A 22,228-nucleotide genomic window follows, 5' to 3' on the forward strand; every position below is an offset into this window, starting at 1 on the left:
ATTCCACCATTATCACGGTGGGGGACGCCAGAAATGTACCCATGTCGGGAATCGAACCCAGGTCTTCAGGGTGACGAGCAAATGCTTTAACCACGAGGCTACCTGACCGCCCCAGTTATGTCAGAATGGGAAATACCAGCCAACATTGCTTCTTGTTGTTGAACCCCATGAAGATCTGGGTTAGAATTGATCTTCAGCAACCCATGCTTGCATGCTTGTCATAAGAGGCAACTTATCAATTATTGGTGAAGGCAATCCTGAAGAGAAGAGCAATGTTATATCAATTGTACAACTCCAGTGATACCAATCCTTAGGAGCAAGGCATTAACAACAATCATCTGATCAAAGACACTCGGTAGAACCATAGAGACTGTGTGAACCGTACACGCAGGTGATTGCTTTTGATCCTATGATCCACATCAACCTCACTATCTCTGTCGATCCATCGATGTAGGTCGATCTCTTGTACCATGAAACAATGATATACGTTGATCCATCGATCTTAGTCGCCATAACAATCTGACGATCTATAGTGATGACAATCTTGTATTATGAATCTTAACAAGACCGCCATCATATAGTTGGAATAAATCTGGTTGTTGCAGACTGTACTGATCGGGAACAAATGATGGCTCTGCTGTCAGAGCTGAAGATCCTCATCCATATCGGTCAACATCTTAACATTGTCAACCTTCTCGGAGCTGTCACCAAAAATATTCGCTTTGGTAAGTACTTCATTCTGGGCTTCTCATTCAAATATCAGTTGTGTCAGATCATTTGATGAGATAAACATGTTATTTAAAAAAAAAAGAGACTAATTACCTTGGGTATTTCTTCGTGAACGTAATCTGAAAAAGTGTGTGTGAATGAGACAGAGTGAACTAGGTCTGTATGCCTTCATGATGGATCTAGAAAGTTGAAGTGTTGTGTCATAGAAACCGATTTGGGACAGCCTTTGTCTGAGGTGGTGAGGTGAAATGAGGTTTAACGTCGCATCCAAGATTATTGCACTTATAAAGCGACGTGCATGTAGGTGTGTGTGTTTGTGTGGCTGCTTGTACTAGTCGGGACTGATACCGATTTAGTGCTAGCTCACTGAGATACCATGCCGCAGTTTAACATGAATGCCCCACTCAGACACAGTATACTGACTCCGAGCTGACCAGTCCTTGTTTGAGCCATGTACCATCTTTTAACGTTTTTGGTATGACACGGTCAGGGATCGAGCCCTGGACATTCCGCTCTCCGGGCGGACGCTCTAGCTACCACTAGACCACGGAGCCGGTCGCCTTTGTATAAATGAACAGATGCAAATTACCCTGTAATTACCCATGTATATGCCTTGCATCACTTAATTATCATCATTTATAAGATGCTAATCCCAGATGACTGTCTGTCATCCTGAACGAGCTGTGCAACTATGTCACTGATTAATTACTGTTGACTAACTACAGCATTTCACGACCAGAGCTTTGGCAGACATTGTTGTAAAACTGTACTGAAGAATTAATTTGCAAATAACCTTTGAATGTTAACTTTTTCATGTTATTATTTATAAATAAAACATGTGCAAAGGCTGTTCCAAATCGGTCGCTATGACAGTTGCTTGCTGTTATAGTATCCAAGTTGCTGCTTTGATACATTTTGAAGGATGCTGCTGAAAGCATCAATATAACATACCATATTGGACGTAATAAGCGCCCAGGGCGCTCTCAAATTTAGAAACAGGAGGGTCTTATTAGAATATTATTTTGGTGGAAAAAACAGAGTTGAAAGATAGATTTTGTGGTTTATGCTGACAGCCTGAAATGTTAATATACGACAGATATATTTTTATATTATATTAAGGGTGCATATAACACACAAGTGCATATTATACATGAATAAATAAGTCTTGTGTACATTGATCAATCGGAAGTGGTGCTAATTGGGATTGTTCACTAGCCAATATGTTAGCAATTATTGCCGTGGGCGCTAATAGAAACAGTATGTATTTCTACATACCTGGGTAGGATTTAAGATCAATATTAGATGGCAATAGTTCAGTCAGTAGTTCTCAAACATGGATATCCTTCGATCAGTTCACGATTTCATTGTCAAAAGCAAAAGATTTAAGTAACTTTAATTTTATGCATTTAAAAAGAAAAATGTCTTTATTTTATTTCACAGACACCACTGTCTTCAGTATATTGGCTTCGTGTATTTCATTTGTGCATTTGTATATTTGTGTTTGGCATTATCTTGCATATAACCAGCTGTTGTTAATTTATTACCTGTTGAGGTATTTACAGAAGCTAGTTTTGCTTGTTTACCGATCCAGATTATCTTTTGAAATGAAAATATGTTTACATATTAAATGCATAGAAAATACTTCTGACACTCTGTAACTCTGACTGGGGAAACTGTTGACAGGTGAACTGTATGTTCTTGTGGAGTACTGCCTGTTTGGAAACCTGCGCAACTACTTGATCAAGAACCAGTCTTCCTTCAAGGACACAATGGAGGAATACACAGACCCTGCACTGGAGAAGAAACGTCAGGCTCAGAACGAGAAGCCAGTGCCATATTACGTCAACAAGGCTGCTGTGCCAGAAAACAGTGCTGATCTGATTGGTCCGGCACTGACAACAAAGAATCTGATTTGCTGGGCATTTCAAGTAGCACGAGGGATGGAATACCTTGCATCCAAGAAGGTTAGGAGGATAGCTTCTACAATGAATTATTCGTTTGTTAAACAGATTTTAATTGTATTCATTAGTGATACGAATGTTAGGACATTAACTGCTACCACAATTTATTTATTTGTTTGAACAGGTTTTGATTGTATCGAAAAAGGTTAGAATAGCTACTACGACAAATTATATTATTGTTTTGCAGATTTTAGGCATACAAATTCCATTGTTATTTGTGTTAATTTCTAATGAAGATTGGAATATTGGGATAAATCCTCTATGTGTATTATCTGTGATTTACAATCACCACTTTTTCTCACAAATATGTATTTTTTTAACAGATTTCCGGTGCAGAAACCGAATACAAATTTCATTATTTGGATCAGTTTCTTAAAAATTGAAATATTTGGATAAGTCCTCTTTGTGTATTGTCTGTGACATACCAGCACCACGTTTCTCACAAGCTATTGTGTAGATGGTAAGTACATTTAAACATGGGTCTGTTTCAGTACATCCACCGGGATCTGGCAGCACGGAATGTGCTACTTGGGGAGGACAATGTGGTCAAGATCTGTGACTTCGGCCTGGCCAAGGACTGCTACAAGGACGCAGAATACAAGAAGAAGGGGGATGTGAGTAGAACAGTGCAGAGCTGTGTCACAGACAGTGTTTTGTTGGATTTGTTAACAGCTTCTGTGCAGGGTCCCCATGGGGCTTCCTGGTTGGGATAGGTCGCAAGCAACCTATGCTGGTCGTAAGAAGGGACAAAATGTGGTACCAATGTCAGACCATTGTTGACCAGGCGCCATGGCACAAATGTCTTTAATGGTACCTATGTCAGACCCTGGTACCAACGTCAGACCATTGTTGACCAGACGCCATGGCACAAATGTCTTTAATGGTACCTATGTCAGACCCTGGTACCAATGTCAGACCATTGTTGACCAGGCGCCATGGGGACGTGTCTTAAATGGTACCTATGTCAGACCCTGGTACCAATGTCAGACCAGTTGTTGACCAGACGCCATGGGGACGTGTCTTTAATGTGGTACCAATGTCAGACAATTATGACCAGGCACTGTGGGACACAAGTCTTTAATGTAGTCCCAATGTCAGATCCTGGTACCAATGTCAGACCATTGTTGACCAGGCGCCATGGGACACATGTCTTTAATGTGGAACCAATGTCAGTGGATTTGGAGTGAACAAGATTCCATTGTTTGGTAATACCTTGATATAACACTGACAACTTAAGTTGCAAGTTTTAGGATAAAGCATGGATGCATCTCTTCCATCAAAGGACAGCAGCATGGATGCAGTGGTCCATTTTGTGGTTATTATGAATGACATATCCCAGAACACAGATAGATGCTTGTTCTTAGGAGGGTTGTCCACACACACACACACACACACACACACACACACACACACACACACACACACACACACACACACACACACACACACACACACACACACACACACACACACACTCTCACACACACTCACACACTCTCACACACACTCACACACACTCACACTCACACTCACACTGAATGATGTACCCTTGGACCAACCAGTGTCTTTTCAAGTATGCTGACATACATGTTTCAATGAATTAAGATGATAAATTTAGCTGCATGGCAAACTTGACTGTATAGCTTGTTTCCAAACCACTGATTGTTGGGGTTTGCAGGGTCCAGTTCCGGTCAAGTGGATGGCCCTAGAGTCCTTCACACACAGGATCTACACCACTAAGAGTGATGTGTAAGTGGACATTTGTACAAAGAATATAAAGAAGTTGCTATCCATAAAAAAGTGTCATGTATTCATGTTCTTCCAACTTCTAAATGCCTATCAAAGACTTTAACCTTAAATGCCTGCAGAATGCCTGCCCATATCCCAAGCAGGTCCAGGAGAAACTGTTCTTGGGATAGGGTGGCTGTCACAAACTCCTGACTAGTCATGTTGTCAGAAGTTAGGTAGCCCAGTAGTTAATGCATCAGCTTGGCTTGGTGAAGATCTTGTTTGTTTCTTCATTGAGAAACAAAATGTGAAGTTTTGATGTCCCCTTCTATGGAATTACTGGAAGATTGCCCAAAGTGGTATAAAACCATTCACATTTTCTGCTGTTGTGGTAGGCATACCATTGTTTTTTGGTGTTACGTAAACTGTTTCAATGAAACGATGGTTGATGTAAGAACTACAGCTGTGATGTGTGATGAGGTAGCCCAGTGGTTAAGGTGTTCGCTCATCCAACTGTTTGGCTGGTTTTGATTCCTGAAATGAGTAAAATTCATGGAAACATATTTTGTTATTATGCTATGATAGCAAGTTAATATAAAGTGAGAGAGTGAGTATGGTTTTACACCACTTTTAGCAATATTCCAGCAATATCATGGTGGGGGGACACCAGAAATGGGCTTCACACATTCTACCCATGTACCCAGGTCTTCGGCTGACGAGCGAACGCTTTAACCACTAGGCTACCCGACCGCCCCTAAGTTAATATAAAACTGTGTATTTGTATAATATACAATGTTAGGCATGTCAACCTTTTGTATCACTATCAGTCATCATACCCTGTTACAGTGTTATTAGTAATATTCTATGTATCTATTCATATCTAAATATGTAATCCTTACTATTATGTTGCACTAATAGGTGGCTGTTTGTGTGTGTGTGTGTGTGTACTTGGAAACATTATTAAAAAGGAAAAGATAAAAGAAATCTGCATCAAATATGAATGAATAAATAGACAATTTGATGTCAAATGTGTGAATGATTGAAAAAAAGGTAATTAATGATACTGTTCTACATTTCAGATGGTCATATGGAGTCTTTATTTGGGAGCTGTTTTCTTTAGGTAAGACATAACATCACATAGATGCATTAGTTAATACATTTGTTTGTTTAATTTATGTGGAACTTATGTTATTTAGATGTAAGTGTATGTAATGGAGTTGTCCCCCTGGATTTCTTTTTATAGAAAACAGTTTTATTTGAATCAAGTTGCGGACAAGTGATACTTGTACAAATATTTGCCCCCCCCCCAGTCAAAAAAAGTTAACTACTGCCTTGGCTAGTCATGTGAGATAAGAGGAGGTTAGTCATGTGATAATGGTAGGTTGGTCATGTAATACGAGAGAGCTTATCACATAATGTGGCTGAGCTAGTCATGTAATAGTGATGAGTTAGTCATGCTACAAGGGAGAGGTAGTCGTGTTAAGGCTGAGCTAGTCATGTAATAGTGATGAGTTAGTCATGCTACAAGTGAGAGGTAGTCGTGTTAAGGGGAGCTAGTCATGTAATAGTGATGAGTTAGTCATGCTACAAGTGAGAGGTAGTCGTGTCAAGGGGGAGCTAATCTTGTAATAGTGATGAGTTAGTCATGCTACAAGTGAGAGGTAGTCGTGTTAAGGCTGAGCTAGTCATGTAATAGTGATGAGTTAGTCATGCTACAAGTGAGAGGTAGTCGTGTTAAGGGGGAGCTAGTCATGTAATAGTGATGAGTTAGTCATGCTACAAGTGAGAGGTAGTCGTGTCAAGGGGGAGCTAGTCATGTAATAGTGATGAGTTAGTCATGCTACAAGTGAGAGGTAGTCGTGTTAAGGCTGAGCTAGTCATGTAATAGTGAAGAGTTAGTCATGCTACAAGTGAGAGGTAGTCGTGTTAAGGGGGAGCTAGTCATGTAATAGTGATGAGTTAGTCATGCTACAAGTGAGAGGTAGTCGTGTTAAGGCTGAGCTAGTCATGTAATAGTGATGAGTTAGTCATGCTACAAGTGAGAGGTAGTCGTGTTAAGGCTGAGCTAGTCATGTAATAGTGAAGAGTTAGTCATGCTACAAGTGAGAGGTAGTCGTGTCAAGGGGGAGCTAGTCATGTAATAGTGATGAGTTAGTCATGCTACAAGTGAGAGGTAGTCGTGTCAAGGGGGAGCTAGTCCTGTAATAGTGATGAGTTAGTCATGCTACAAGTGAGAGGTAGTCGTGTCAAGGGGGAGCTAGTTATGTAATAGTGATGAGTTAGTCATGCTACAAGTGAGAGGTAGTCGTGTTAAGGGGGAGCTAGTCATGTAATAGTGATGAGTTAGTCATGCTACAAGTGAGAGGTAGTCGTGTCAAGGGGGAGCTAGTCATGTAATAGTGATGAGTTAGTCATGCTACAAGTGAGAGGTAGTCGTGTTAAGGCTGAGCTAGTCATGTAATAGTGATGAGTTAGTCATGCTACAAGTGAGAGGTAGTCGTGTTAAGGCTGAGCTAGTCATGTAATAGTGAAGAGTTAGTCATGCTACAAGTGAGAGGTAGTCGTGTTAAGGGGGAGCTAGTCATGTAATAGTGATGAGTTAGTCATGCTACAAGTGAGAGGTAGTCGTGTTAAGGGGGAGCTAGTCATGTAATAGTGAAGAGTTAGTCATGCTACAAGTGAGAGGTAGTCGTGTTAAGGCTGAGCTAGTCATGTAATAGTGATGAGTTAGTCATGCTACAAGTGAGAGGTAGTCGTGTCAAGGGGGAGCTAGTCATGTAATAGTGATGAGTTAGTCATGCTACAAGTGAGAGGTAGTCGTGTCAAGGGGGAGCTAGTCATGTAATAGTGAAGAGTTAGTCATGCTACAAGTGAGAGGTAGTCGTGTTAAGGGGGAGCTAGTCATGTGATAGTGATGAGTTAGTCATGCTACAAATAGTGATGAGTTAGTCATGCTACAAGTGAGAGGTAGTCGTGTCAAGGGGGAGCTAGTCCTGTAATAGTGATGAGTTAGTCATGCTACAAGTGAGAGGTAGTCGTGTTAAGGCTGAGCTAGTCATGTAATAGTGATGAGTTAGTCATGCTACAAGTGAGAGGTAGTCGTGTCAAGGGGGAGCTAGTCATGTAATAGTGATGAGTTAGTCATGCTACAAGTGAGAGGTAGTCGTGTTAAGGCTGAGCTAGTCATGTAATAGTGATGAGTTAGTCATGCTACAAGTGAGAGGTAGTCGTGTTAAGGCTGAGCTAGTCATGTAATAGTGAAGAGTTAGTCATGCTACAAGTGAGAGGTAGTCGTGTTAAGGGGGAGCTAGTCATGTGATAGTGATGAGTTAGTCATGCTACAAATAGTGATGAGTTGGTCATGCTACAAGTGAGAGGTAGTCGTGTCAAGGCTGAGCTAGTCCTGTAATAGTGATGAGTTAGTCATGCTACAAGTGAGAGGTAGTCGTGTTAAGGCTGAGCTAGTCATGTAATAGTGATGAGTTAGTCATGCTACAAGTGAGAGGTAGTCGTGTCAAGGGGGAGCTAGTCATGTAATAGTGATGAGTTAGTCATGCTACAAGTGAGAGGTAGTCGTGTCAAGGGGGAGCTATTCATGTAATAAGGCTGAGCTAGTCACTTTATAAGGCTGAGCTAGTCATGTAATAGTGATGAGTTAGTCATGCTACAAGTGAGAGGTAGTCGTGTCAAGGGGGAGCTAGTTATGTAATAGTGATGAGTTAGTCATGCTACAAGTGAGAGGTAGTCGTGTTAAGGGGAGCTAGTCATGTAATAGTGATGAGTTAGTCATGCTACAAGTGAGAGGTAGTCGTGTCAAGGGGGAGCTAGTCATGTAATAGTGAAGAGTTAGTCATGCTACAAGTGAGAGGTAGTCGTGTTAAGGGGGAGCTAGTCATGTGATAGTGATGAGTTAGTCATGCTACAAATAGTGATGAGTTAGTCATGCTACAAGTGAGAGGTAGTCGTGTCAAGGGGGAGCTAGTCCTGTAATAGTGATGAGTTAGTCATGCTACAAGTGAGAGGTAGTCGTGTTAAGGCTGAGCTAGTCATGTAATAGTGATGAGTTAGTCATGCTACAAGTGAGAGGTAGTCGTGTCAAGGGGGAGCTAGTCATGTAATAGTGATGAGTTAGTCATGCTACAAGTGAGAGGTAGTCGTGTTAAGGCTGAGCTAGTCATGTAATAGTGATGAGTTAGTCATGCTACAAGTGAGAGGTAGTCGTGTTAAGGCTGAGCTAGTCATGTAATAGTGAAGAGTTAGTCATGCTACAAGTGAGAGGTAGTCGTGTTAAGGGGGAGCTAGTCATGTGATAGTGATGAGTTAGTCATGCTACAAATAGTGATGAGTTGGTCATGCTACAAGTGAGAGGTAGTCGTGTCAAGGGGGAGCTAGTCATGTAATAGTGATGAGTTAGTCATGCTACAAGTGAGAGGTAGTCGTGTCAAGGGGGAGCTATTCATGTAATAAGGCTGAGCTAGTCACTTTATAAGGCTGAGCTAGTCATGTAATAGTGATGAGTTAGTCATGCTACAAGTGAGAGGTAGTCGTGTTAAGGCTGAGCTAGTCATGTAATAGTGATGAGTTAGTCATGCTACAAGTGAGAGGTAGTCGTGTTAAGGGGGAGCTAGTCATGTAATAGTGATGAGTTAGTCATGCTACAAGTGAGAGGTAGTCGTGTCAAGGGGGAGCTAGTCATGTAATAGTGATGAGTTAGTCATGCTACAAGTGAGAGGTAGTCGTGTTAAGGCTGAGCTAGTCATGTAATAGTGAAGAGTTAGTCATGCTACAAGTGAGAGGTAGTCGTGTTAAGGGGGAGCTAGTCATGTAATAGTGATGAGTTAGTCATGCTACAAGTGAGAGGTAGTCGTGTCAAGGGGGAGCTAGTCCTGTAATAGTGATGAGTTAGTCATGCTACAAGTGAGAGGTAGTCGTGTTAAGGCTGAGCTAGTCATGTAATAGTGATGAGTTAGTCATGCTACAAGTGAGAGGTAGTCGTGTCAAGGGGGAGCTAGTCATGTAATAGTGATGAGTTAGTCATGCTACAAGTGAGAGGTAGTCGTGTTAAGGCTGAGCTAGTCATGTAATAGTGATGAGTTAGTCATGCTACAAGTGAGAGGTAGTCGTGTTAAGGCTGAGCTAGTCATGTAATAGTGAAGAGTTAGTCATGCTACAAGTGAGAGGTAGTCGTGTTAAGGGGGAGCTAGTCATGTGATAGTGATGAGTTAGTCATGCTACAAATAGTGATGAGTTGGTCATGCTACAAGTGAGAGGTAGTCGTGTCAAGGGGGAGCTAGTCATGTAATAGTGATGAGTTAGTCATGCTACAAGTGAGAGGTAGTCGTGTCAAGGGGGAGCTATTCATGTAATAAGGCTGAGCTAGTCACTTTATAAGGCTGAGCTAGTCATGTAATAGTGATGAGTTAGTCATGCTACAAGTGAGAGGTAGTCGTGTCAAGGGGGAGCTAGTTATGTAATAGTGATGAGTTAGTCATGCTACAAGTGAGAGGTAGTCGTGTTAAGGGGAGCTAGTCATGTAATAGTGATGAGTTAGTCATGCTACAAGTGAGAGGTAGTCGTGTCAAGGGGGAGCTATTCATGTAATAAGGCTGAGCTAGTCACTTTGTAAGGCTGAGCTAGTCTTGAATAGTGATGAATTAGTCAAGTAATAAGAGACAGCTAGAGTCAGATATCATGTTTTGTCCACTTCAGGAGGAAACCCCTACCCTGGAGTTGAGATAAACGAGAAGTTCATAGGACTGCTGAAGTCTGGCTATCGTATGGAGAAACCTAAATATGCCTCCGATGAGTTGTAAGTATTGCTGCCTCTGGTGATGTAGATGAACTTCCATCAGTCACCACATATCAGCAGTATCAGTTAGTCTATCATTTTGGTTCATGTTCCTCCATGATTTGACACCATTCCAGTAACTTCTTCATTTGTCATCAGATGCAGTGTTCGATCTGCTAGGATAGGGATAGACAAATCTCTGAATTAGTGAGTGCTCCATGAAGACAGGCTTCATAGGACTCTCCTGAAGGCACTGTAGGTCCACAGATCCACAATACCCCATGCTTGTAAGAGCAGACTAAATTGAGGATTGGGTGGTCAGCATTTTGGACATGGCTTGTTTGTCAGCAGATCCATTGGATGTTGATCATGTTATTTCTTCTTTACCTTGTGCAGATTCAGTTATGGACAGTTGGATTATTGCAGAGATATGGCAGACTCTGTTGTAAAGTGTATAAATCAACAAACAACATTCATAATTGTTTCTTGTCTATGTCGAGACATGACTCACAATGTGAGCAGGATGTCGTCCACCACGGTGTGGATTCTAACAAGAAAGATTTGTTATGGTATGCATGAGGGTCACAATGTGAGCAGGATGTCGTCCACCACGGTGTGGATTCTAACAAGAAAGATTTGTTATGGTATGCATGAGGGTCACAATGTGAGCAGGATGTCGTCCACCACGGTGTGGATTCTAACAAGAAAGATTTGTTATGGTATGCATGAGGGTCACAATGTGAGCAGGATGTCGTCCACCACGGTGTGGATTCTAACAAGAATGATATGTTATGGTATGCATGAGTCACAATGTGAGCAGGATGTCGTCCACCATAGTGTTGGAATGTAACAAGAAAGATTTGTTATGGTATGCATGAGGGTCACAATGTGAGCAGGATGTCGTCCACCATAGTGTTGGAATGTAACAAGAATGATTTGTTATGGTATGCATGAGGGTCACAATGTGAGCAGGATGTCGTCCACCATAGTGTTGGATTCTAACAAGAAAGATTTGTTATGGTATGCATGAGGGTCACAATGTGAGCAGGATGTCGTCCACCATAGTGTTGGATTCTAACAAGAAAGATTTGTTATGGTATGCATGAGGGTCACAATGTGAGCAGGATGTCGTCCACCACGGTGTTGGATTCTTACAAGAATGATATGTTATGGTATGCATGAGGGTCACAATGTGAGCAGGATGTCGTCCACCATAGTGTTGGAATGTAACAAGAAAGATTTGTTATGGTATGCATGAGGGTCGCAATGTGAGCAGGATGTCGTCCACCATAGTGTTGGAATGTAACAAGCATGATTTGTTATGGTATGCATGAGGGTTTCAGTGGGAGCATGTACTGTCAAGTTGGTTGCTAACAATGATGAAAATGGTTGTTTGACTGCTGCACAGATTCAAGATAATGGAGTTGTGTTGGCATGGCGACCCGAACATGCGGCCCTCCTTCTCCAGCCTTGTGTCATCCATGGGAGACTTCCTGGAAGCTAATGTCAAACAGGTGAGAACAAGTAGAAATTTGCATAAATTTCATGGATTATTTACGATTCACTTAAAAGATAAGGCTTAAAAAAATAAAAGAATTGGTTCTTAGGCAATGGCTTTTGAAAATATAATGTGGGCAGGTGGTGTGGGTTTTTTTTCTTCTTTTTTTGGGTTGTTCAAACTATTATGCAGCCAAATAAACAGTTGTGTACAATCAACCTTGGAAAGGGCCTCCCTACATAAACATATTCCTTGATGAGTAAAATACTGGAATGCAGTTTTTGACTACCATTGGCCTGTAATATTTAAGGATTTAAATTTATTTATATTTAAATGAAAATAAAAACGAAATGTGTGGCAAACTTTAGGATGATGAGGGCGGTGCCAACCAAGACTATTATTTTTTTTAGCCTAAACCAAGTCTGTTTATATCTATTCTACCATAACTAGAATTGGTTTTTAAAACAGATTCTTTTCTTGCGCACATATTCACTGCAGTTATGTGATCAGAACGTTGTTGACAACCGTTTCTTAGAATCACAATGGTACAGCCCATCGTAATGTGGAGGGACTCCTTGGGCACGAGAACAGAACATGTTCATGTCTGTGGGTCTTTATTGTTGAAATCATATGTTCTTGTAGTACAAAATGACCGTGAAGTAACATAACATTCAAAGTATAAATTGATTGATCCAGGCTCTAGGTTTGCGTGGAGAGATCAGAAACAATCCAACACCCCTTCATCAAAATAGAATCAACCATGACCTAGATCAGGCACTGAGCAAGAGTTGTAGTTGTGAAAGTAGTTAGTGATAACCACACTGCTGTCATGATAACAATTTGAAATAAGCCAGACATTCCAGCCTGGAAATATTAAACATGGATGTTGAAATACCTGATGGGACAGTGACAGCAACAGTGCTACATGTGTTTTGGTCTGTATGTTGATCAACATTCTGCAGGATAGCGAACATTGTTCAGTTTTCAATCACCAAACAGTGGACTTGGGAACATATTGTTGTTATTTTAGAGGGATTGATGACATTGTCGCTTGCGATCATTTGTATATATTTTGCAATTACTTATATTCCTAATTCAAAATTTTCATCCATGTCTTAAATGCCATAAATTTCCACGATTGAAAAGTTTATCGATAGTCCCAGTAGATCAGGGAACATGTTCGTTTACATTATGCCAGGGTCATCTTGTGCAAGTTATTCCTACACAAAATAAAGCAGCCCCGAAATCGGAAATGGTTATCAACTATGAATTTAGTCAAATTAACCAATCAAATTAGACCATCCTCCAGTATCATGGTAGAAAGGAATATTTACCGTGTGGAGATTCCATGGACAATTTACCCTGTTGGGTTATCAGATCAGAATTAGGTCCAAATGTAAGAACTTCGAGTGTGCCATTGTATGTCTAATAAAGGAAATTATTCTATCCTTTTAAGCATTCCTGAAAATTCAGTTATGAAAAAGTGTTTGTATTTGTTCAAATTGTGGAGACCAGATTTTCTCACAAAGTAGACACAATTTATAGATAACAACTGCTCCATTAATTGTGTCTACTTTGTCATCTGCCATCTTCTAAGTAATACCTATCGCACAATTTACCAGATTTTCTGATGGTTAAATTGAAGACATACAATTGTTAAATATTTGTTTCAATAATGAACTTAGTAGCTGTGTATATTTTGTTACGTTTTCACTAAAGCACAGCTTGTTGTCCTTCCAGTACTACCTGGACCTCAACACCACCTATGTGAAGATGATCGATGAGACAGGAACAACAACCACCGCAGCTGCTGCAGGTGGTGCCGCCGCTGCTGATGGGTACTTAAAGATGAACGGGTCGCCAGACTACACACCCATGTGTCCAAGTTTAGCTGAACCGGAGTCCACCAGTCTTTCCGACCATGAGGATAACGAAGCCAATCGCTATATGAATCAGAAGATGTGGCGGAAAGAGAAATCCGAAGAATATGAGCTGACACCCCTTCATCAGCCACATGGAGACAAGGAGAAGGCCCTGGATAAGGCGAGGTCTGAGTCCCCAGTCCAGTTCCACACGCAAGCTGATGTCCACAACCCTGAGGACAGCGACAGTGGTCACTCCAGCAGCTACGCGCCAGGGTCGTCACCGGTGGAAAACAATGGCTACCTTGTGCCAAAGGCCCTGGAAAGTGAGCCCCTGGTGTACCCAATGGCTAAGCCCAAGCCGATACCAAGCCAGGTTAACTATCAACACAAGGAGAACTGCAGTAACGAGTCTGTGTGTACGTGTAGTTCAAGTGGGTTTGACTCGGACTATCGCGATGTGCCTCCACCAGACTATACTGCAGTCATGGAAGATGCGTGCAGGCACTGAGAGTCAGTCGATCGTCGAGAGACAGAGGTCATACCATAAAGGGAGACTATCTTCAAAGGGACATAACTCAATGAGAGTGAGACAATCAGGGAGATTCAAACATGTGATGATGAGCTTCACTGCTGTGGTGTTTGTTTGAGAATTCTAGAGAGTGAATTGTTGATATTGATATACATGGACCATGGCATGTTGATATAAGTACATATGGACCATGGCACGTTGATATTGATACACATGGACCTTGGAGTGTTGATATATGTGGACCATGGCATGTTGATATTGATACACATGGACCTTGGAGTGTTGATATATGTGGAACATGGCATGTTGATATTGATTGATATGGACCATGGTGTGTAGTTGATTGATAAATAAGGACCATGGCATGTTGATATTGATTGATATGGACCATGGTGTGTAGAGATTGATACATATGGACCAGGGTGTGTTGGTATTAGTGCATATGGACCATGGTGTGTTGATATTAGTGCATATGGACCAGGGTGTGTTGATATTAGTACATATGGACCATGGTGTGTTGATATTGATATATATGGACCATGGTGTGTTGATATTGATATATATGGACCATGGTGTGTTTATATTGATACATATGGACCATGGTGTGTTGATATTGATACATATGGACCATGGTGTGTAGAGATTGATACATATGGACCAGGGTGTGTTGGTATTAGTACATATGGACCATGGTGTGTTGATATTAGTGCATATGGACCAGGGTGTGTTGATATTAGTACATATGGACCATGGTGTGTTGATATTGATATATATGGACCATGGTGTGTTGATATTGATATATATGGACCATGGTGTGTTGATATTGATACATATCGACCATGGTGTGTTGATATTGATACATATCGACCATGGTGTGTTGATATTAGTGCATATGGACCAGGGTGTGTTGGTATTAGTGCATATGGACCATGGGGTGTTGATATTAGTGCATATGGACCAGGGTGTGTTGATATTAGTACATATGGACCATGGTGTGTTGATATTGATATATATGGATCATGGTGTGTTGATATTGATACATCTAGACCTTGGTGTGTTTATATTGATACATATGGACCATGGGGTGTTGATATTGATACATATGGACCATGGTGTGTTGATATTGATGTATATGGATCATGGTTTTAGTTGAACAGAAACTCTCAAGTTGAAGTAAGCGAAGGGTGGGAACAGATTTGTCTGTTGTTATGGAAATGAGATTGTGTATAAAGCGCATGATGATGAAGAGATCTTTCATTAGTCAGAAAGAGCTTCAGGATATGTTAGAAACAAATGGCATAGTAATATGCTCAAGATTTGAATCACAAGCATAATATATTGTGTAATGGGTAGCCTATGCTATTCATGTGCTCTGGTCAGGTAGGCTGATATACACATATTACATATATATATATATATACAAGAAAGAACCATGTCTGTAGGTTTAGTGCATGCGGTGTTGAATACTTGTGGCCTATGATACACTGGTGAGTGTGAGCTGGAGTAGGCTTGCCATCTACAAGGGTGTAACCATGCAGTAATACAAGGCTTGAGATACAGATGTTGTACAATACAAGGTACATGATACAAGATGCTATGTGATACAATGCAAGGGGAGCGATACAGATATTGTACAATAATACAAGGTACATGATCCAAGATGCTATGTTATACAATGCAAGGGGAGCGATTACAGATGTTGTACAATACAAGGAGCGTGATACAAGATGCTATGTAATACAAATGTGTGATGTGTGTTATACAACACTAGGGTTGGCAATACAAGAAGTGTAATACAATACAATGGTTAGGTATAGGTGTTGTGCAAGATGTTATTGGATATATTACGGGGGAGCAATACAAGGTGCGTATTGTAATGCAAGGGTTTATATACAAGTGGTATTCAATACAAGGGGTGCAATACAAGGTGTGTATTGTAATGTAAGGGTTCATATACCAGTGGTATTCAATACAAGGGGTGCAATACAAGGTATGCTATAAAATACAAGGGATGTGACAATGTGTGTCATTCAATACAAGGGGTGCAATACAAGGTGCGTATTGTAATGCAAGGGTTGATATACAAGTGGTATTCAATACAAGGGGTGCAATACAAGGTACGCTATAAAATACAAGGGATGTGACTGTGTGTCATTCAATACAAGGGGAGCAATACAATATGAGGGGCATGATATATATAATATATGTAAAGATACACCAATTTTTCAGGTTTTCAAGATGTATCATAAAACATTGAAGCTATCTTTATAGAAATTGGAAACATAATAGTGTACCATTAGTATCTCGATACAACCCTTGTTTATTGATTGATATGTCAGCAGTTGTTATGGTAACATGATACTGTATTTTGTTATTGTTACACCCTATCATCCAAATCATACACTTCCTACTGTTGTCATAGAAACTGTAAATCACTTAGTCGCACCAATCCCTGTCATCTACATCATACACTGCCTACTGTTGTCATAGAAACTGTAAATCACTTAGTTGCACCAATCCCTGTCATCTACATCATACACTGCCTACTATATGTTGCTATAGAAACTGTCAATCATTTTTTACGCACCATGAGGCTACACCCTATCATCAGTATCATACAATGCCTATTGTTGTCATAGAAACACTCAATCATTTAGATGCACAAATTAGATTACACCCCGTCATCAACATCATACACTGCCTAATGTATGTTGCCATAGAAACTGTCAATCATTGATATGCACCAGTGAGGTTGAAGATTTACTTGAGTAATATGTTTGGGGTATGACTTCATGATCCTGAGTTTCATGTTTTGATCTGGCCTGGCTCGATTATGTAATCATTTGCCATTCTCATTCAAACTTCACAAGGAATTGGTGAGGCATTGAGTTACGAATATGTTATGCAGACCTTTAAGGTGATACAGTTTGAAGTTCATTCACTTTTTATTGTGGGAGGAATAGGGATTCGTTGTTTTGAAGTTGTTAAGATATATTTTCAGCAGGTTTTTATTATACTATTTTCAAGAATTTATTTCTCTTGATAAAGACAGAAAATGACGAGAGTTTTTAACATTTTACTTATTTCTGGTCAGCAGAATTTAAATAAACATTAATTTTGATTTTGTTTCTAAAAACTCACATTTCAATTTTTAGGAGTTGGTGGAATCATTTGCCAAGTCTAGCTTAAACACAGGTTGAGCAATTTTAGAAAATGTTGTTTTTAATAAAAGTCAGGATTACACCCCCTCCCCTCTTTTGTATTGATATACTCTGAAGTCATTAATGAAGTTAGTTAAGGTTGCGGCTTGAGGTCACTGAAAATCAAGTATACCTCAGATATGAAAGTTGCTTAAGAATTAAAAGGTCATCAGGTACATGTGTCCATTGTTGTTTATGTACTGGTTCTAAACATGATGTTGATTTTTATTGTTTTAAAAAGACATGGTCTTCCAGATAAAACTGTGGCGTGTATCACATTGTCTGCCAAATTGGCACTTTCCTGGTGCCTATTCCCTCCCATCAAGTCATGTTGATAGAGGTCATTTAAGATCAGTATATTTTAATTCCCAGAGGCCAAAACAAACAGATTCTTGTTTATAAGAAAGCATTCAAATTTTTCATCCTTCATTCTTCATGAATCCAAAGTTCTCATTGTTACTGAGATTCAGATAGGTGCTAAGTATCACATGGTGGTTTTAGAATGCTTTGTTGTCTTTTTTTAATATGTTCTGTTTTGATGTTTCACTGTAGCCAAAGATACTCATTTTTATACTCTGTTGTATTTTGAGAGACAGGTTTGCAAATCAATGCAAATGTTTTGAGTATTGTTGTTTCAAGGCCATAAACAAGCAGATCAAAGCCATATTAGGCTTCAATGTTTATATATTTTGCATTGATTATGACCAGCTGAATCAGAATCCAGTCTGAATTCTAATGTTGTCTTCATCTGTGAAGGAATTTTTAAGCATTGCCTCATATTAGGGACTGGTCATTTATTACCGGATGTCAGAGGTTTTTGATACCCGTGAAGATCTGGGGTAGAATAGGTCTTCAGCAACCCATGCTTGCCGTAAAAAGCGACTATGCTTGTCCTAAGAGGCGACTAGCGGGATCGGGAGGTCAGGCTCACTGATCCCAATCGCGTGGATGATGCTCATGATGTCAATCACTGGATTGTCTGGTCCAGACTCGATTATTTACAGACCACCGACATATAGCTGGAATATTGCTGAGTGCGGTTTTAAACAACAAACAAACAAACAGAGGTTTTTGATGCACTTATGTACTGAAAATAATGACCATGCCCTAATGCTTGTCATTTTGGGGGATGACCATCCCTAGTTCTAGTTTGTACATTTGACCCTCCTGAAAAGACGAAATGCAAAAGCACTTTGAAAATGTTCATTTTTCCATGACCATCCCCCAAAATGTGTATTATTTTTAATGACCCTCCCCTAGAGACTGTCATGATTTGTGATCCCCACCCCCCTTTAATACAGGACCAGTCCCTGAAGTGAATGAATTTGTATTTATAAAAAATTGACCGCCATGAAAATATTTTGAAGTGAATACAATTTTGTCACAGAGTATGGACATCATTTATTCAACTTAGTTCAGATGTGAAGGTGCTGTATTTGTGTTGTGTGGAGACCGTGGTTATGGCTTACACGTCCTGTTGATAGTAATGTATATTTCAGCAAACAAATTGTAGTTCTTCAGTAACCAGATCATATACTGAAGAGGATCATCCATCCAGGCTGTAAGGTTTCCATGGTTACAATAACATTTAGATATTTGAAATATTTACTAACAAAATGTCTGTTTCCATTATCAACTCAATACCAAGATGATATGGGCAAGACACTTGTGGAAAATATGAAGCCTTAGAAGAAGAAAGTGCATATATACACAGTTTGAAAACTGGAGACACACCAAGATTGATATACCATATTCGACGTAATAAGCACAAGGGCGCTCTCAAAATTAGAAATAGGGGGCTCTTATTAGAATATTATTTTGGTGAAAATAACAGTTGAAAGATCGTACATTTCGTGGTTTATGCTGACAGCCTGAAATATTTATGTACAACAGATATATTTTTCCAGAATTTAATTGCCCATAATTAAGGGTGCATATAACACACAAGTGTGTATTATACGTGAATAAATAAGTCTTGTGTACATTGATCAGTCAGAAGGGGTGCTAATTGAGAATGTTCAATAGCCAATATATTACCAAATATTGCCGTGGGCGGATATTTGAGCGGGGCGCTTATTACGTCGAATACGGTAGATGTTGACATTATTTGCAGTCAGCAATAAATAAATACTCGGATTTGTATAACAATTGTCTTTCGTATGATAGTTTTATGTTGCTATCATTAGATATGTACATTGTTTTAAATTACTTTCATGTAAAAACATGCTTTTTTTAAATTATTGCTGAAGTCAGTGCAATTGGTAGTTTCAGGAAATACTGAACATTTTAGATGCTTTTTGCTATTTGAAATTGTTAGACAGGTACTATTTTCTCGCGAAATAACACGGAATATGTTGTGTTGAGGCCAAGGTCAGTTAAGGGTCAGCATGTGAAGGGCTCTCAGGAATATGTGTATTGATATTGGAATAGGTGAAACACCTTGATTGAAATATAAACACTATTGATCAGGACTCCAGGAGTTGTCCGTAGTCGCTATTTCACTGTTGATAGATTTTTTTCGGTAGCCAATGTTGCCTTTACCTTAGCCCCTGTTGTAAATAAAAGCAGTCTATATATATTTGTACATACGTCTCCAGCATCACAATCTTACATTTTGTTTTGACAATCGTTTCGTAGCCAGGATTCTTACGTGAAATGGCAGAATGTAGAAATGTTGTTACCGTGGTTACCATAATTGTTGTGTGCACAGTATTAGCTGATTTATGTAATTTATGAGATATTAATCTACAAGATTAACTTTAAATTCATAAACAAAAATAAAATTATGATTAATTGCATATCAGACTTGTAAAAATGGTAAATTTGAGCAAGTGATTGTAACTTCAGATTGTGAATTATTGGTTTGAATTTAAGCTGTAGTTTTATAATAGAGGATTATACATGAAATAATTTAATATTGTGAATATATTTTGTGATCATCATTGTACTTGAATATGAGAAAGTTTTGTTTCATGTTGATTGGTCATATTTCATCAACATGTTCATTGTAGAATACACTACACCAAGAATAATAAGAAGATGTGTTTTAAAGTTATGATTTATCTACTTTTAGTGTTATTTATTTATTTTTCTTATTTTAAAAAAAAATTCTTTTTCATTATTGTTTATTTTTACTATTTTATTTCTTATTTACTTGTCTTTTTAAGTACATATTGAGATAAATTTAGATATATTAACTTAATGTTAAGTTAATTTTTGAAAATGAATTTTATCCAACTATTCATGAATTTTATCCAACAATTCATACTATGGATATTTTCAAATTTGACATCCACACCTACTATTGGTTAAAAATGCAAATACCAAATGCAGGTATTGTTTCAGGACTATTTATTGGCCTCCTATTTTCTTGGTGTTGTGTATACATCACGTAGTCCCACTGCACGGTGGTAGCCTGCATGTATTGTTCTGTATTTGTACCTGGGATATATATCTACATATACAGTCAGTCACAAGATGGGGGTGGTGGTGTTGTTGTTGTTCAGCTACAGTATTTACCAATCCCAGCATTCACAAACAATCACACATTATTTTGACTTTGAACGTTAAATACGCAATTTTCAATAATCATTCTTTGACTATTTTGAAATATTGTTGTTCTTGTCATCAGGTATGTAATTGAAAGAAAAGCTGCAAGATTTTACCAACTGAAAAAATTACTGAAAGTTTTTATGTTTGAAGACAAAACCATGTGTGTGTGTGTGTGTGTGTTATCAGTCACAGCCTCGTAGTCTTAAACATCAGTGTTGCTGGGATGTTGCAATTTTGTTTGGATTTGAAAAATACTCCAGAAAATTGACACAAAGCATTTACAACAAACAATTTTGAATTCTGGTTTTGCCCAAATCAAGACATCAGTCCTATAACAATTTCATGAAGCAATGCTGTGCTTGAACATATAGAAGTGACCTTGGCTGTGACCTTGGCTGTGACCTATGACATGTTGGCAGTGGTGTGCGTCTGCTCTATCATTCCATTTTCTTTGTTTTCTTGTTTACATCAGTTATGCAATATTTATGAACAAAGGTCGCAAGTATAGTTTTTAGACTTGCACATTATGTAGAGTCTGTGTACGTGGCCCTACCCTTAACTTACATCAACGGCTGTTGATATGATAACCGGGATCAATCCCTCCAAAGCCAGGCTCCATTTTCCAAAGCAATCCCATGCCCCAACTTAACTTACCTCCATCAGTAACACCTAGTTCACTTTATTGCCAGTCGGTACTTTTATCTCAAAGTCTTATAATTTGTAACAGTTCTTGTCTTTAACACAAACGTTACCGGTATATATGTTGTTGTATATTTTTTGGAAAGTCATAGATAAATTTCTGTTATCTGAAATATGAAAGACCCTTTGGTTTAGAACCTCATTAATTGTTAGAGCTCTTGTTTATTGTTATGAATGTTACAGTAATGCCGTTTCAGAAAATCATTATTTTAAAACTTTGACTTTGAGGCTCCTTTGTTTTATAACTCTTCTAAATTATCTCACCGTAATTTATACGTTTTAGGAGAATCATAAATAAATGTTTCGGTTTAATTTAGTTGTTAAAGACTACTATGTTGACCTGTGGTCTCCTGACTTTCAAGGATGGGAACAACTTGAAGCTGGGATGTATAACTGTTTGTGAATCATGTCGGTGTTTTTATATTTTGTAAAACTTGAATCTCATGTATCTGTCTGTCCCTCGTGCCTTCAAGTCAAAATTTCCGTTCATATCTTATGCAAAATGATGAAATGGCAGAATTGATTTCCTGGATTTGTTCTGCTACTGTGACCTTCATTTGACCTTCATTTGAAGTTCACATAACAGAAACCAAGTCAAGCTGATGTTGAGTTCTGTTGTAAATTAATATTGGTTTGAGTAAGAATGGAGGTGAGGATCTCTGAAGAATTATTCCCCTTG

General features: G+C 39.1%; 1 protein-coding gene across 1 annotated transcript in view; it reads left to right on the forward strand.

Annotated features, from left to right (window-relative positions):
* LOC139450156 (vascular endothelial growth factor receptor 1-like) overlaps positions 1-18,223 on the forward strand; it is an 89,283-nt gene extending 71,060 nt beyond the window's left edge. The window contains exons 17-24 of the mRNA XM_071231824.1: positions 606-725; positions 2,413-2,693; positions 3,182-3,304; positions 4,369-4,439; positions 5,498-5,538; positions 10,128-10,227; positions 11,615-11,720; positions 13,445-18,223. Of these exons, the coding sequence (XP_071087925.1) occupies positions 606-725; positions 2,413-2,693; positions 3,182-3,304; positions 4,369-4,439; positions 5,498-5,538; positions 10,128-10,227; positions 11,615-11,720; positions 13,445-14,077 (1,475 nt within the window). The 3' untranslated portion in view covers positions 14,078-18,223. The remainder of the gene's footprint in view (positions 1-605; positions 726-2,412; positions 2,694-3,181; positions 3,305-4,368; positions 4,440-5,497; positions 5,539-10,127; positions 10,228-11,614; positions 11,721-13,444) is intronic.
* Positions 18,224-22,228: the final 4,005 nt, after the last annotated feature.

The sequence above is a fragment of the Haliotis cracherodii genome, unplaced genomic scaffold, assembly GCF_022045235.1.
Source record: "Haliotis cracherodii isolate W230 unplaced genomic scaffold, xgHalCrac1.p SCAF_8, whole genome shotgun sequence".
NCBI classification, from domain to species: Eukaryota; Metazoa; Mollusca; class Gastropoda; order Lepetellida; family Haliotidae; genus Haliotis; species Haliotis cracherodii.